The 14,597-nt window shown below is 58.9% G+C and overlaps 1 protein-coding gene across 1 annotated transcript in view; it reads left to right on the top strand.

Annotated features, from left to right (window-relative positions):
• LOC122389918 overlaps window positions 1–14,597 on the top strand; it is a 126,166-nt gene that overhangs the window by 101,012 nt on the left and 10,557 nt on the right. The window contains exons 6-8 of the mRNA XM_043382414.1: window positions 8,711–8,853; window positions 13,355–13,961; window positions 14,236–14,551. Coding sequence (XP_043238349.1) covers window positions 8,711–8,853; window positions 13,355–13,961; window positions 14,236–14,551 — 1,066 coding nt within the window. The remainder of the gene's footprint in view (window positions 1–8,710; window positions 8,854–13,354; window positions 13,962–14,235; window positions 14,552–14,597) is intronic.

Raw genomic sequence — 14,597 nt, 5'->3', positions numbered from 1 at the left:
AGCCAACAGAAGGCGAACACTGGGTGAACAGTATCGGGATAGTGCGGGGTGATACAGCACCTCTGACCGCCGCTATCGTCTGCGGTCAGAGTTTTTCTCGTGTCAGAAGAGGCGGGGTGGTCTGCCCCCGGTGCCGAAGGTCACGCGTGGGTCACGAGTGGTCAGTCGGTGGCGGGTCGCGGTGTGAGAGGCCTCTCCGGACGGCCGCGCCACATCCGGAGCTCTATTGTGGTCGAACTGCACCGCCGCGGTGGGTCGTCCCGTGACAGACGTCGGCCCGCCGCCACGGGTCGCTGCTCCGGGGTCTGCGTGTACTCGTGCATCCTGTCCGACCCCCGTCGGTCTGTCTGTCTTTGTAGAGGGCTCGTTTCCGCGGCTGGCTGAACTTTTTCAGAAGTTCTGGAGTGACTAATGAGATAGGAGCTACAGGATGGAACATGTGAGACACACGAGAGTGGATGCATAAAGAACAGTGCGTCACTATCACGTTGCTCGTGCTACAATCACAGCGTGTATCGGAAGTGATCACACATGCACCACTTCCTGTGAGCTATGGGCTGTTACCAGTACTATGGCGAGGGCGGGCGGTTCGGTCGGTCGTCCGCCGGCAGGGGCGTAGGCAGGGGGGGGGGCCACTGGGCTATGGCCCCCCCCCCCCTTGGGCGCGCCCTTTGCGATTGGAGGGCGCCGAAGGCGCCCTCCAATCGCAAATGCAATTGTGATATAATCGAATCGAAAAACAATCGCGACTGGAGGGCGCCCTCCAATCGCGAATGTGTTTACAGGGAAAATACGGATGGAGGGCGCCCTCGGAGGACGCCCATTCCAAATACGCCCTCCAAATACGGTTGGAGGGCTCCCTCGGGCGCCCTCCAACCACATTTGTAGGCTGTAGCTCTCTAAGCGTAACGGTGGTCGCCTATGTAAGCCGCTGTCCTGTAAATAAGCGCCCTCTCACCCGAAGGCGCCCTCCTGTAGGTCGCCACCCTGCTACACATTGCCGCCCTTCTGCTGATCGGCGTCCTCATAATTATTGGCGCTCTCCTACCTATTGAGCCCTCATGTGAAATTTTGAAGGCCGCCTTTCTCCCTTTTGGCACCCTCTTGTTCAGTGCCGCTCTCCTACCTATTGGTTCCCTAGTCCTTCCTGTTGAATGTTAATCGGGGCCCTTCTCCTATTGGCGCCCTCGTGTAGATCGCCGCCCTCCTAACCACTGGCACCCTCCTGTTGATCACCGCCCTCCTATCCACTGGCACCTTCCTGTTGACCAGCGCCCTCCGCACAGACGCCCTCCTGTTCGTGTCATCCTCTTGAGCAAAGGCGCCCTCCTCACCATTGCCACCCCCATTTTAATCGTCACCCTTCCGCTCATTGGCGACTTCCAGTTGATGACCGCCCTCCCACCTATTGGCGACCTCTTGTTGATCGCCACCCTCCTATTGGTGCTCTCCTGTTCCTCGCCACCCTCTTACCTGGTGGCGCCCTCCTGTTGATTGTTGATCGGCGCCCTCCTACCTATTGGTGCCCTCCTGTTGATCGCTGCCCTTCTATCCATTGGCGCCCTCCTGCTGCTCGCCAACTTCCTACCTATCGGTGCCCTACTGTCGAAACTCGGGATGTTGATCGGGGCTCTTCTACCTATTAGTGCCCTCCTGTGGATCGCAGCCCTTCTACCTATTGGCAACATCCGTTGATCGCTGCCCTCCTATCATTGATTTACTCCTTTGGCATGTTTTTCAACTTAGTCGTTCTATTGCACATAGTTGATGTCTTGCCTGTGAAAACTGCCACAAATGAACGTGCATTCAGCACAATGAATGAAGTATCTATACCTACCAAAACTATCTACGCTCTACGATGCATAAAACACGTCTTTGGTCTTAACAGATTGATCCTACTTTACGTGCATCATGGCATCTATATGGATTACGATTAAGTATTGTCAACAGGTTCGGGCGCAACAGCAGGCATCTGAAGTTTCGGTGATTGAAACTGGTTATGTGGGTACACTGTATGCATCTGTGAGAAGGCTATGAAGGCTGGTCTGAGGTAATTTGGATGATGTTTACGCATCTCGCGCTCCGGTATCAATCCGATACGGTGATCTGGTGCGTAGATATGCCACCGCCAATAAACTTTTATGCATCGACACCCATGAGCCAAGCTTTCTGTACAGTTTGTGTGGCAGCGGCCCGACCAAACCTTAGGTATTTTTTACACCTTCAAATTTGGTAAAAGAGCGAGAGGAGCTTTGAACAGTGATCGTATAAAGGCGTGCCTAAAAAGCGGAGGAAAAGGTTGTTTTCAAAAATTTCGCGCGCCTTCGGCGCAGCATTTCAAGAACACTTGACCTTTTGTGACCTGGAGTATAATGAATACACACGATGCAAAATCAATGCAGCACGACCTATACGAGGTTACGCAAAAAAAAAACTGGTGGCATGGTAAAAAACGCCTCCCAACCCCCCAACCCCCACTGAGCGATTTTTTATCTCGCGACCGTATGGCGCCCTCCTTGGGTGAGGTGGCGCCCTCCAAACCCTTGGCCCCCCCCCTTCGCGATTTTCTAAATACGCCGCTGTCCGCCGGTACGTATTAGCTCGGGGTGTGGCCCGCTGCGGTCTACCCCTCTCCCAGTGAACGGGTGTCGGAGCCAAGGTCAACAGGTGACCTCGCGGACAGTATCCGAGCCATCAGAGGGCGTACCGCGAGCCAGGGAACGAGGCGCCGGACAGGTGAGAGCTTGGATGTCCCGCGCCGGCGACAGCCGCGGTCAGGGGACCGGCCGAATCTGACTGGATCTAGCCGGACCGAGATTCGAACCTGGGTCACACGAGGGAATGTGATACTTGTGTGTCAGACGGGAGACATACCGTGTACGCCGGTGTTTGTTTGGATGTGTGCTCTGGACTAGAGTTATACGCCGGACGCGGATTATGAGTCCTAATTTCGATCAGCGGCTTTTGACCGTCGTGCGCTCATGAGCTATATCAAGCATGCTTGTTTACTTTGTCCCATGATAGGTCAGCGGTAATCGGCCTTGACATTTGGGTGTTATAGCCGTGGCCCTATCTTATGCCAATGTTGACCGATGGCGTTCACTGATCGGCTCGACCTTACAGGCGTTATGGCGGCACGCCGAGGGCTCGTGTTCGACCGTAATGATCAAACATCAGTTGTGTGCATTGTGTGTGCACAGCGCACGGACACATGGTGCGCACGTGAGACAAGCGTGGCGCGTGGAACGTGCTCACCTGGACATTGCACTGAACATTGCACCGTTGTTTATGACTGTAGGGCGTTAAAATGAATGTACGGTGTAAAGGAATCTTCAACCGACCTACATACGACTTCTTTCGTTCATTAGTAACCGCTCAATTACTGGGTTTGTCTGAAGGTGAGCGACTTATTTCCCGATAAACCTACGCATGCCTATGCTGAAAACACTTCTTTTTCATTCTCGGCAATAAAATGGGATCAGTTGGCTTTCCTCCTCCCATTCGCGGAAGGGGAAACCCGTTGCAACATTGCTGCTGAAAACTTAGCAGACAGGCCCTTTGGGCGGCTCGCCCTCAACTTCACTCCCAATTATTCTGTCGCCCACGAGACTGCTTTCTTCTGTGCCGCCGACGACTCGTTTCCGTTTGCATCAGCTACAGCCGAGTCCGACAATCCCCCCCCCCCCGCCTCCCCCGTCCCTGTGTCCTGTTGCATATGGCAAATGTTTACAAGGCGGACTATCTATCACTCGCTACATTGTCAAACAAACGGGACAGCGATTCGCGTTGCATCACCTTCGAAGGTGGCGGACCGCAGCGGGCTGGTTAAACGGTTTGGTCTGCACTGGGTATCGCGATGAGCAGTAAATTCCTACAAATCCATCGTCGAATCTCATGACATTTGCTGTTACGGTATTCTTTTCAACAGCTTTACAATTTATGCTAGGCTATTTTATCAATGCAAGTACTTGACATTTGTTAGAATCGGTTGCTATTGAGGTCAATTCACAAACTCCTCTCGACAGTTGCTCTCTAGTACGACCAACCGTCGGACGTAAACTCCGCACTCACGTGCAATGTTGACCGTTGCACCGGGCGAACGTCACCTATTGACACTCGTACTGACGTGCAGCGGTCGGCGCCTATCAGAATCTAGTGCACCGCCGCGCCGGTGGGCGTCCCCGGAGCTCGCGAATTCGAACCGCTCTGCCGCCGCCGGGTCGACCGTTACGGCCGCGCGCATAGCCGGCGGCGGTACAAACTGGGGTGCGTTCGGCACGGGCTGATTCAGCGCCCGGGGCGTGCCAGCACGTCCCACGCGCGTGGCTACGCCGGTCAGCGCGGCGTGTAGGGCCGGGGCACGCCGCCGCACCGTTACCAAGGAAACTCGACCCGGTAAGTCGCGGCGCCGTGCGCGACACCGGCCGTCGGCAGGCGCGGACCGACGGGGAGCTGTTTTCAGGCCCGTTTTAGCGGCCGTTTCGGGGCCATTTCACAGGTCGTTCCGGTCCGTTTGGAGCGCAGTAACGCCGTCTTGTTCGTGCTCCTTAGCGCACTGAAGCTGCAGCTTGGAGGGGAGGTTGGAGCGCACGCAGGGCTGAGCGCCTCAGCGCGCGGCGGAGACGCGGGGAGGCTCCAGCTGCCCTCTGGGTACCGTTCCCGGTCAGTTCGTCCCCGCTGACTCCGCTGGCACTGTGGCGGCAGCTGTTTATCTCCGCTCCATCATCGCCGTGCTGCCGAGCAAGCCGCCCTGGATTAACGTGTTTACTTTGGGTCAGCTGCCAACCACAAGACTCCCCCGCAGGCTAAGCGTAGAACATGACAGTTTCCCGCCCGACCGTCTGAAAACGGCGGCTGGTGCGGCTCTCTCCCGGACAGTGTGCGTCGCCGTGGGGGGCGAGCGACGGGTCACCTGGCTCGTGTCACAGGTCCCGATCCTGGTGGCACGACGTTGGTGGTTGCGGATCGAGAGCGGCCCCCGCGCCGACCTTCGAGTCTATCGTTTGAGCCGCGGACCGAAGTCCGGCCGGCAGCGGGCGGCGGCTCGCGCCCGGGCGCTCCGCTCGGCCCGGCCCGCTCGGCAGTGGAGACGCGGCCGGCGCGGCGAGCGGACGCGAGACGTGGTGCTCCGGGCGGCGGACGGTGACACCGCCAGACGCGACGCGCAGTGACTGTGGAGACAGGCGCGGCCGTGCGGCGGAGACGCGAGGTGTGTGAGTCGGACGACGCCATGGGCCTGTGGTGCGGCCCCACCCGCTGGTCCCCGGCCAATGGGGACGTGGAGCTCTGCCTGCCCGGACTCGGTGTGCCCGTGCGCAGACTGGACGCACCGCCCTCTCTTCTGGCGGCTCTTGGTGAGGTGGTGGGCCTTCTCTATCTGGGCATGGCTTGGCACTCTTTGTGGTGGTTTGATGCACTGATATATGCGTGATCTTCTGTTTGTTGCATTGAACACTGCTACGACTGTGGCTCATTTTGTCTCTGTAATCGCCTTTAGACTTTAATTACTGCTGGCTTTTGTGTCTTTTTATCCGTAAACCACTTGTGTCTCCCAAGTTTCTTCCTTTTACTGGTGTCAGTTTCTTCTCTTATTCGTTTCTTTTTTAGTTTGGTCTCTTATTTCTTCTCTTCTCTTGCTTCCTAACTGAACCTGCTCACGTTTTGCGACTCGGTGACGGAATTTGTTACCGGAAATTTAATCTCCAGACCTTTTGTGTTTCTGACTGCTATGGGCACTCCTATCCAGCTTCTCGCCGTTCGCACCTCTGCTCGAAAACTCGTAACGCGCCTGGGGTCCGCCTCTGTCCCTCCCCGCCATTACGGGGGCGATGCTCCGGAGATGGTCGCCGCCCCGCTGCGCCGTGTCACCACCGGCGCCGTCCCCTCTGTGATCGATGGTGGCCGGGAGACATTCCAGCTGCTTACGGCCGGCGCCGCCTCCTTAGATCGGCCAGCAGATCGGCCCAGTTCTGACGCCGCCCGCCGGTCTGTGCGCGGCGCCTCTGTGTGAGAGCACCGAGCAGCTGCCGCCTCCTGTCAGCTGTCAGGGCGCTCCCGGACGCAGAATCTGCCAGATGACGTGCACCTTCAGCACACAGACGAACGCGCACGCAGAGCGCAGCTCCCGCAGACCTCATTCGCACGCTCCCGACCCCCAGCGCGACGCCCCAAGGCCATGACTCGTGTTCAGTGGCGGCGTTTAATTCCCATTTGCGTAACTGCTGTCTGATGGACCAACCGTGTCTGGCGACTCTTGTTCTGCAGGACTGCCGTCGCGCTCAATGTAGTCGTTACGGTGACAGACCAGTTGCGCGCAGCCATTGTAATTTGCATGTCGGCCTGTTCAATTTGGCGTGACCTTGCGGTGTCGACTGAGGCGTTTGCTGGGTCGGCTCGCTGTCTCTGCTGCTGGGTTAGTGAGACGGTAAGCTGCCCTCCCCGCGCTCAGTGGACCCGGTCTGAGCAAGGTGCTGGATGATGACCGGTCGTCAGTAATCTCATCACCCAGCGCCGTGTGTGCATAGTACGTGTCAACCTACGCTGTGCAGAATCCTCCTGCTGAATCGGCCCGTGCACCGTCCGCAGGGCCGGCCCGGCCTCGGTCGGCACAAACTGTGACGTGGGAACAGACCGTGTCCGCGCCGCGTGGGGGACGCGCCGCACACCGCGGGCGCCCGCGGCGCGGCAGATGGTGCCGTCGCTGAACGCGGACACATGCGGACACAGCTCGGACACGTGGTCTCGGACCGGTCACGGCCGGACGCGGCCCGGACTCCCTGTCACGGTGCTCTCAGCGGTCACGGTTGGACGCCTCTCCTACAGTCACGGATTGGACTCGCGCATCACGAACTGACCGCGCGTGCTCGTTTTCGGCTTCGACCGCCCGACTTCGCGCTGAAAGCCACTCATTCACTAGTCGCCCTCCTTCGTGACTGTGAGCTGTGACAGTAGCAAAATTGGCCGACTGGAAGAAACCGGGCTACTTCAAACACCAGCGCGCCGCCGACGCCACCCACGTGGTGCGCGTTGGTACGGCCTCGACCGGACACCCCGCCGCACCCTGCCAATATCTCTGTGACGTCACACTCGCACTCTCACACCTATGTCAATACTTGTGACGTCAGAGGGAACCGGGAGCGCCCGGCAGTGTTTGATTTGCGGCCGGCTCCAGCCGAGCTAATTCGTCCTAACGAGTCGTGGAACAGGCCCGGTCGGCACTTCAAAGGCGCGACGATGAGCCCTCGGAGCAGGCGGTCTCCTTTCGGAGAGCTCAGATGAGCACGGTGTTTATCTGTCCGTATATGTTTATCGCGGTCCTGGACAAAGTAGAACGGACAGAGAAGAGCCGCTGTCTCTTCGTCGAACTGTGCACAGCTGGGTGCTCTAACTGAGGCCGGTCCAGTTTTGCGCTGGATGCTGGTGCCACTCCGGCTGGACAGACCCCGCGGACGGACATCTGGACGGCTAGGCCTGCTGCTCTCGTCACGGGAATATTATGTAAACAGGACGCTGCCGCGGTGTCCAGTTACACCTCCAGCTGGGTGCTGGCGAAACAGCCGCGTCGGAAGTGACGGCTCCTCGCTGAGGGTTCGACAGAACTTTCCGTGACTGATGGCCTGTCTGTGCGGGGTCGGTAACCGGTATACCACCTCCTAATGGGTTTCATGGGGTCCTATGTTTGCCCTCGTTGTGTGCCGGCCACAGTTTGGGGTCAGTGGTAGGGGACACGGGTAATATAATCCGCCTCCGACGTTCTACCCGGCGATTGGCTATTTCAAACGGTGGCCTTCGCTTTTGTATATCTTAGACTACATAGAGCTACTGAATTTGGAGCGGACGTTGAACTCCAGCCGTTACGGAAAGTTTGTTTTATATGAGGCATTTGCTTGTCGATTTCGGTCACTCGGGACCAAAAACGTTTAAAATCGGGTCAGTTTTTTTGTGGGTATGCAGTACGCAATGTAAGCATTCCTTGCAGTTTTATGTACTCATAAACCAGCTTTATATGGCTGAAGAGTTAAAGGCATTACGAATTCAATCCATTTGCCCCACTTCCCCGCTGCCCTCCGCCTCCCCGTCACCCTTTCTCGGGCGCCGGTGGCGGTGACAGCCCTGGTGGGCGGCTATGCGGGCGGACCGTCACGCCCCCTTTGTCCGCCCGTCTCCAAGCCCGTCATTAGCCCTGACTCATAGCTGGCCGGCGGCGGCGGCAGTGGCGGCTCAGGGCCCGGCCGGACGCCTTATTTGGTCCCCGGCGCCGCTGCAGAGGTCACCAAAGGTCGGGTCATCAGCGCATGACGAGCTGACGAACTGGTGCCGGGGAGGGGAGAGTAATAAAGAGACAGGATAGACCGAAGCAGAGTCAAGAGATACTGCAGGATTGTCGTCGATGATATCTGTAGAGGCACGCTAGTTCGACACGATGTGGCTGGTGCGACACGATGGCGAGTCCCCCTCCTACTCCGACCGGAACCCGCCGCTCGCGACTGTACGGCGCGGCTCTGTTTGCCGCGCACAGTGCCGCCTCTGTGTGACCAGGATGATGTGAGGAATCCAGCCCGGCGCCGGCCGACTATGTAGGACGGTCACACGCACGTACGCACGAGCGGACGGTGTGTGCCTGTGGGTCCCGTTCCCGTGTATGTGTGCGCATGTGTATGAGCTGTGGACACGGCGGGCGGGGCTGACCGACGCGCGCCGTTCGTTTCAGAGTGCCGCTGCCCGATAGACCTGCGCTCGGTGCAGAGCGATCACCCCTCTCTGGATCTGGACAGTCGGCATGCGCTCTTCAAGAGGATCAACACAGTGAACAGGGCCACCAATATGAAACTGGAGGGAGTCGTCCGACGTGTGGTGAGTAGGATCAGTTTGCCTAGTTTTATTCACTACTCAGGTGTGGATGACTGGAATAACTTGTGGTCAAGGTGATGTGTGTAGGTGATAACCGACCCCAGAGGTCAACCGTGAACTCTCATGAGATTTCACGCAGGCGGCTGGAATTTATTTCATTAGACTCACGCTGGGTGAGATATGTCGCCCGGATAAAATGAATGCCACCGCCGTCGTCACGATAGGTCACTGAGGTTACTGCAGGTCAAATGAGGCTGTGACAGGTCATGACGGGTCACATGGTCGCCACAGTCCATCACCGGCCTCTGGTGGGTGTGTCTTACGTTGACAGCTGATGGCCCATCCCTCTGTCTGCTCCGTTTTGTTTATCCCTCGCACCGTTCTCCGTTCGTTCATTACGCTTCGCCTCCCTCTGATGCAAGGGTAACGGGGCGGTCCCGTGATGCTCGCTGAGCGTCCCTGCCGTCTTTAACTGTCGCCGACCGTCTCCAACTGTCGAGCCGACCGTCTCTAACTGTCGGTCCGACTGACACCTACGGTCGTTGACAGTTGAAAGACGAATGGTGTGTCGGTACTGCCGGTCGGCCCAGCACTCCCTCACAGCTCTGTTTGCGCCGTCGCCGACGCACGGTGATGAGATGTTTACTCGGGCGGAGGGCGGCCGGTGGACCCTGCCCCGCGGCCCGCCAGATCTGCCGTGATTGACAGGGGCCCAACAGTCGTAAATCTTCCTGGAAAGAGAGCGATGCCCGATGGACAGAGCCAGCCGGTCAGTCGGCGGGCTTCGGCGAAGGTATTGATTCTGGCGGACAGTCGTGGATCGTTTTAGCTTTTCGACTGACTGGTTATACAGACAGCCTTTGTTGGTGCCATGCTGCGTTAGATTCTGTTGAGTCTGCGTTTCTGAGCTGTGAAATCATTCTGCATGTTTGCGAATTCAGCAGTGCCTACTGCATGCTTTCACTGCTGGCTGGTCAGATGGGGTCAGTGATCGACACAGCGCCGTCTGACGATCAGCTCAGAGGCGGGCTCGTCAGATCAGCGGCGGATCAGCGACGGTCACCGATTTGGACGGCGACTGGACGTCGTGGGGTGACCCCGGGGACTCTCTGCCCGCCGCCGCTCGGCCACAACACCCGTCTCGGACGACTGCCTGGAATATCAGCTCCTCTGCCTAGAATCACCACCCGATCAGGGTGTGATTCAGCCTCCCGATGCGCCTGAGACTCGATACAACTCGACTTCGACCGAGCCCACCCGATCAGGCGGGCTCGAATGACCACAAGGTCGTCAACCGAGCCACGGAGGAAGTTGTGAGGCCCCTCCCTAAAACCTCTGCCTCAGCGCTCTCTGGGAGGGTCCGGAGCCTCCGGCGCCCGTCCAGACCCTGCGTTTGAGGCCTGCGGGGCGCCAAACGGATCTTTCTGCGCGTCTGACTGCAAAGAAATTGAAGCTGATTGGCTTCCCCGCTGCGAGGACTGGGCGGAGAACGTTTCAGCAGTTTCCTTTCTGTGCAGCTAATCTCCAACTGATCAGCTTGCGAAAATCCCAAATGGAGATCGCGATCCGACGCGTGTGCGTGTGTGCGTGCGCGCCGAGCGCTCGCTGCGCTTTGAAACGCGCCGCCGCGCCGCCCTCGTAGCTCAGCTCGGCTATGAGCGGTCACGGCAGGGCGGCAACTCGCCTTCAGAGGAACCAGTCGGGCGGGGAGGGACGGGGAGGGGCGGGGCACTGTGGGACTGGCGGTCGGTCATAGTATCCATAGTAGGTGTTACCGGATGGGCACGGGCGGGTCGGCCGGGACCGGGGCTGAGTCAGCCCGAGGATGAGACTCCGGCGGCTCCGGCGGCGGCTGTGATGGCCGAGCGGATCCGCTCACCGCCCGGCCTGGGCGGTCTCTGGCGGCTAATTCACAGAGAGTTTGAAGCTGTTGCTGGGCCGCCGGCGGTACGGATGGCTAGGTGGTAAGTGACATTTACGACAAGCTTTCTGTCCGAGTCGAATCCCGGAATGTCAGATATGTCAGCAGTAAAAAACGGAGACGGAAGAAGCTGCACAGACGGACGAACGACCGAGACGAACCGGTCGGCAGAGGTAGCTGCGGACGGACGGAGCGACCGTTCGGAGGATCGGAGGATCGATATGATGTCATCGGAGGCTATTTGAATATCGAAGGGAGGAGCCTGCATTACCGGTGCGTTACAACATGTGGCGCTGCCCATCGCAGCGATCAGTGAGCCCTGAGTCACTGGTGCTCGACGCCGGATGAGCTCAGCTCTGAGCTCCACCTGTGCTGTGATATAGCGTGCCGATCGGCAACTGATGGTTTCCCAGCGGCTCCACGTCGATCGTGTTTGTGGCTCAGCTGGACAACTGGAGCTAAAGTGGCGGCTGAGTCATATCAGCACCCGAGCTCCGCATATGGAGCGGTGTGTCATCGGATTTCTGGCCCGCGCTGGAATACCAGGAACGCGCCGAGGACGGGTTGTTACCGTCACCGGACCGGTGCCGGCGCAACTGCCGCCTCCGCCTCTCGCTCCGCTGCAGGTCTCCGGTTGACCAATTGATTGCCAATGAGCATTCACTGCTCTTTCGTTCTGCAACACTTCACTGTCAGTGATAACCACTTCTGACAATGGGGCCGCTTGCAAAAATTAACTCATTAGGCGAGAGCAGTCATTGGTCGTTACGCTTTCAGACTGGCGAAAAGCGTGTCCAGATGTGATCGCTAACTGGATCTGAGGAGAAACTGCCTGTCCTACACTCGTAGATCGGCCTTTATCCGTGTTGGGCGCGAGCAGAGCGGTGTTCGTTTTGTCGCGCGCCGTGGGTGGGCGCTGGGAGCTCGCTCGTTCCCAGGGCGATCCGTCTCAGTGCCGGACCGCGCTATATTAGTCCCTGAATGGCTCTCCAATCGAGCGAGTCGCCTTGCTGCCGGACAGTGGACAGCGAGCAGCGACCCTCGCCAAGTGCCGTCCTCCGCTGCTGGAGGGCCCTGGAGTGGCCCCGACACAGCCAATCGGCTCGAGTGCAGAGCGGAGGAGGGAGGGGAGGGTCGCGTGCCGCCTGTCCGGTCCTCAGCGGCCGTTTTCCTGAATGGTCGTCGCCAGGCGCGGCCGTACCCACACCTAGTGTTACCGGTGTCACGGTATTGTCACCTGGCTGACACGGGACCGGCCGGACCTCAATGGACGGACGACACTGCCTCGTCAGCGTCTTATTCAGCGGGGACGGATCCCGTGTCCCCTCACATCCTGAGCCGCCGACAGCGGTGGCTAGCGAGCTACGGAAGGTAGTCGCGTGTCCGCTCACTCTTATGGTCTGACTATAAAGTGAAGCTGCTCCATTTACATGCCATTGCGGCGGCCGGAAGCCGCGGGCCGGCCGATGGGATGCCGCCACGGCCGGGAGCTGCAGCCGGCCGGTGCCACACAGTGCAGCACCATAGCGGCCATTGTTCGGCCGCCACTGTGGAGACTGCCGCGGGGCCCGGAACCACGCGCCACGGCACGCCGCTCCGCCCCAGTAATTCGAGGCAGAGCGGCGCCGCTGCACGGTGACCTCGTGCTCTACCCGCTCGCGCTAGCGGCTGTCTCGTGCAGGGCCGGTCACACGCCAGGTAGTGGCCTGTTTTGTTCGATATCCCGAGCGGCACCGCGCGGCAAGGCTGTCCGACCGATTTGCGCCAGTGAAAATTGCCTGGCGTGACTGGCCGTTCCCAAGTCTTGCCGACTTCTTGCGCTGCCTGGCACGATTGTCCCGTGATAACCGGGCTGAAAGACGCTGACGGCTGTTTTATAACAGTATCTCAATTGTGAAGCTAATTGCCAGATAAGTCTGGCGCTGCGCCGCTGCGTGAGTATAATTACGGAGAAAATGCGTGCGCTATACGGCCGGTTATGAGTCAAAATACTTCAGCCAAATGGACAGGCTCTCAGGAATTGTGATTCATTAGCTTTCATCAACGCTTTTCTGGATTTATGATGAAAGCTGTCTTCTGGACATAAACCTGTCGCTAGTTCTTCTTTTTTATCGGCGCGGGGACCGACTTTGATGCGTCATATAGTGGTGCAGGGCTGCGGCTGAGCGACGGCTTTCGCCAGGCCAGTACCCGGCAGCTGTTCGTTATCGCCTGTCTCACTGCAGTGGAAAAGTAACCGTTTACTGTCTAGTGTCCATGGCTTCACCTGTTAATCCCTCTGTTAGTTTTCCATTCAGGAAGCTCAGAGTGACTTTTGTCAGGGGTCACCCACCGCTTTCACCGTCTCATTCCGGCTTATTCGTTTGTTCCTTTCACTCTTGATGCTCATTTTCCTTGAGTTATGTAGCTCTGATTAACCAGATTAATTAATTGAAACCGAATCTCATTGTCACACTAATTCACGGCTTTCCTTGAATTCACCACTCATATGTAATATGTCCCGATCTCATCATTAATGTCTTCACTTCTCTCGCCTCCTAGCAGAGCCTCATGATTTTACCGGCCACCCTCTGTCCGTTTCAGGGTGAGGAGAGTGACGACGATGAGTCGCGCGCCATCAGTGAGAACTGGTCGTACCTGCGCCACTCGCAGCGCTGGCGGCGTCACCAGGCGGTGCCGCCGGCGCCGGCCGCCGCCAGCCCTCCCAGCGCCAGCTCCAACAGCACCCTGAACTCGGACTCCAGCGTCGGCGGCACGGCGCCGGAGCGGCGCAGCGGCCGAGAGCGGCTCCAGGACGGCATCCTCCGCCGGATGGAGAGCCTCCGCGCGCGCAGGAAACGCGCTCAGAAGGCGCCGCGCGACGACTCGTCGTCGTACTTCTCTGCGTCGGACGCCAGTGGCTCGCCGCGGACGGCGCGGCCGGCCCGGGACGACAGCGGCGCCCTCTCGGACGGTGAACACTCGCCGCCGCTGTTCCGAGCGCTCGCCACGCCCGGAAAACCGGCCAAAGATGCCAACAGTAACGTGTGCAACGGCTCGGATACCGTGGATTTTCTGCAGACGAGCTCGCCGAAGCTGAGCAGACACAGAGGTGGCAGTCTGAGGGTCGGATCGTCTCACGGAGCCGGATGGAGGTCTAGCAGTCTGAACATGGGCAAGGAGAGCCAGGGCTACCGCAGGAAGCTGCAGAGTAAGTTTGGGTGGTTTTCTCGCCTGGTCAGGTGTTGAGATTATTGAGAAACTTCGTGAAATTATTTTCTCGGTAGAGTCATTAATCACGGTATTGCTCACCCGTGCCAGTCGGTCAGTCTGCGGTTTGCGGCAATGCACGCTGCCCCTTATCTCAGCCACCGCTATGACTGGTTACCAAACCGGTCCTATGTCAACACTGTCACCGCCTCTGACGTGTCGCCCCTATCTCCATGCCATGTCACGCCCGCTGACGGGTCGTTATTCCCCGGCAGGTAAGCTGAAGCGCAAGGAGTCTATGGAGCGGCCTCTGCCGCCGCAGTGCCCCCCGCCTCAGACGCCCGAGCGGCACCGGGTCAGCACCTACGACAACACGCCGATCGTCGTCTACAACCGGGTCTACGTCGATGACGACGCCCCGGGCACGCCGCCCAGCCCGGGCGTGCGCGACGCGCGCGCCAACTCGAGTCCGCAGATCCAGACGGTAGAGCCTCGCGGCCGCTCGGGCAGCTGTGATACCAGTGTGAGCCACAGCTCCGAGGGATCGCTGCCATCCACCGCCGGCTCGGACCAGGAGCAGAAACCGCGCAGGTGAGCCGACCGCAGCGACATCTCTACAGAGGTGGACGGCGGTGTG

The sequence above is a fragment of the Amphibalanus amphitrite genome, unplaced genomic scaffold, assembly GCF_019059575.1.
Source record: "Amphibalanus amphitrite isolate SeventyFive unplaced genomic scaffold, NRLGWU_Aamphi_draft 000376F_arrow, whole genome shotgun sequence".
NCBI lineage: Eukaryota > Metazoa > Arthropoda > Thecostraca > Balanomorpha > Balanidae > Amphibalanus > Amphibalanus amphitrite.
The sequence above is the reverse complement of the archived record's forward strand: the minus strand, read 5'-3'. Positions and strand labels throughout refer to the sequence as shown.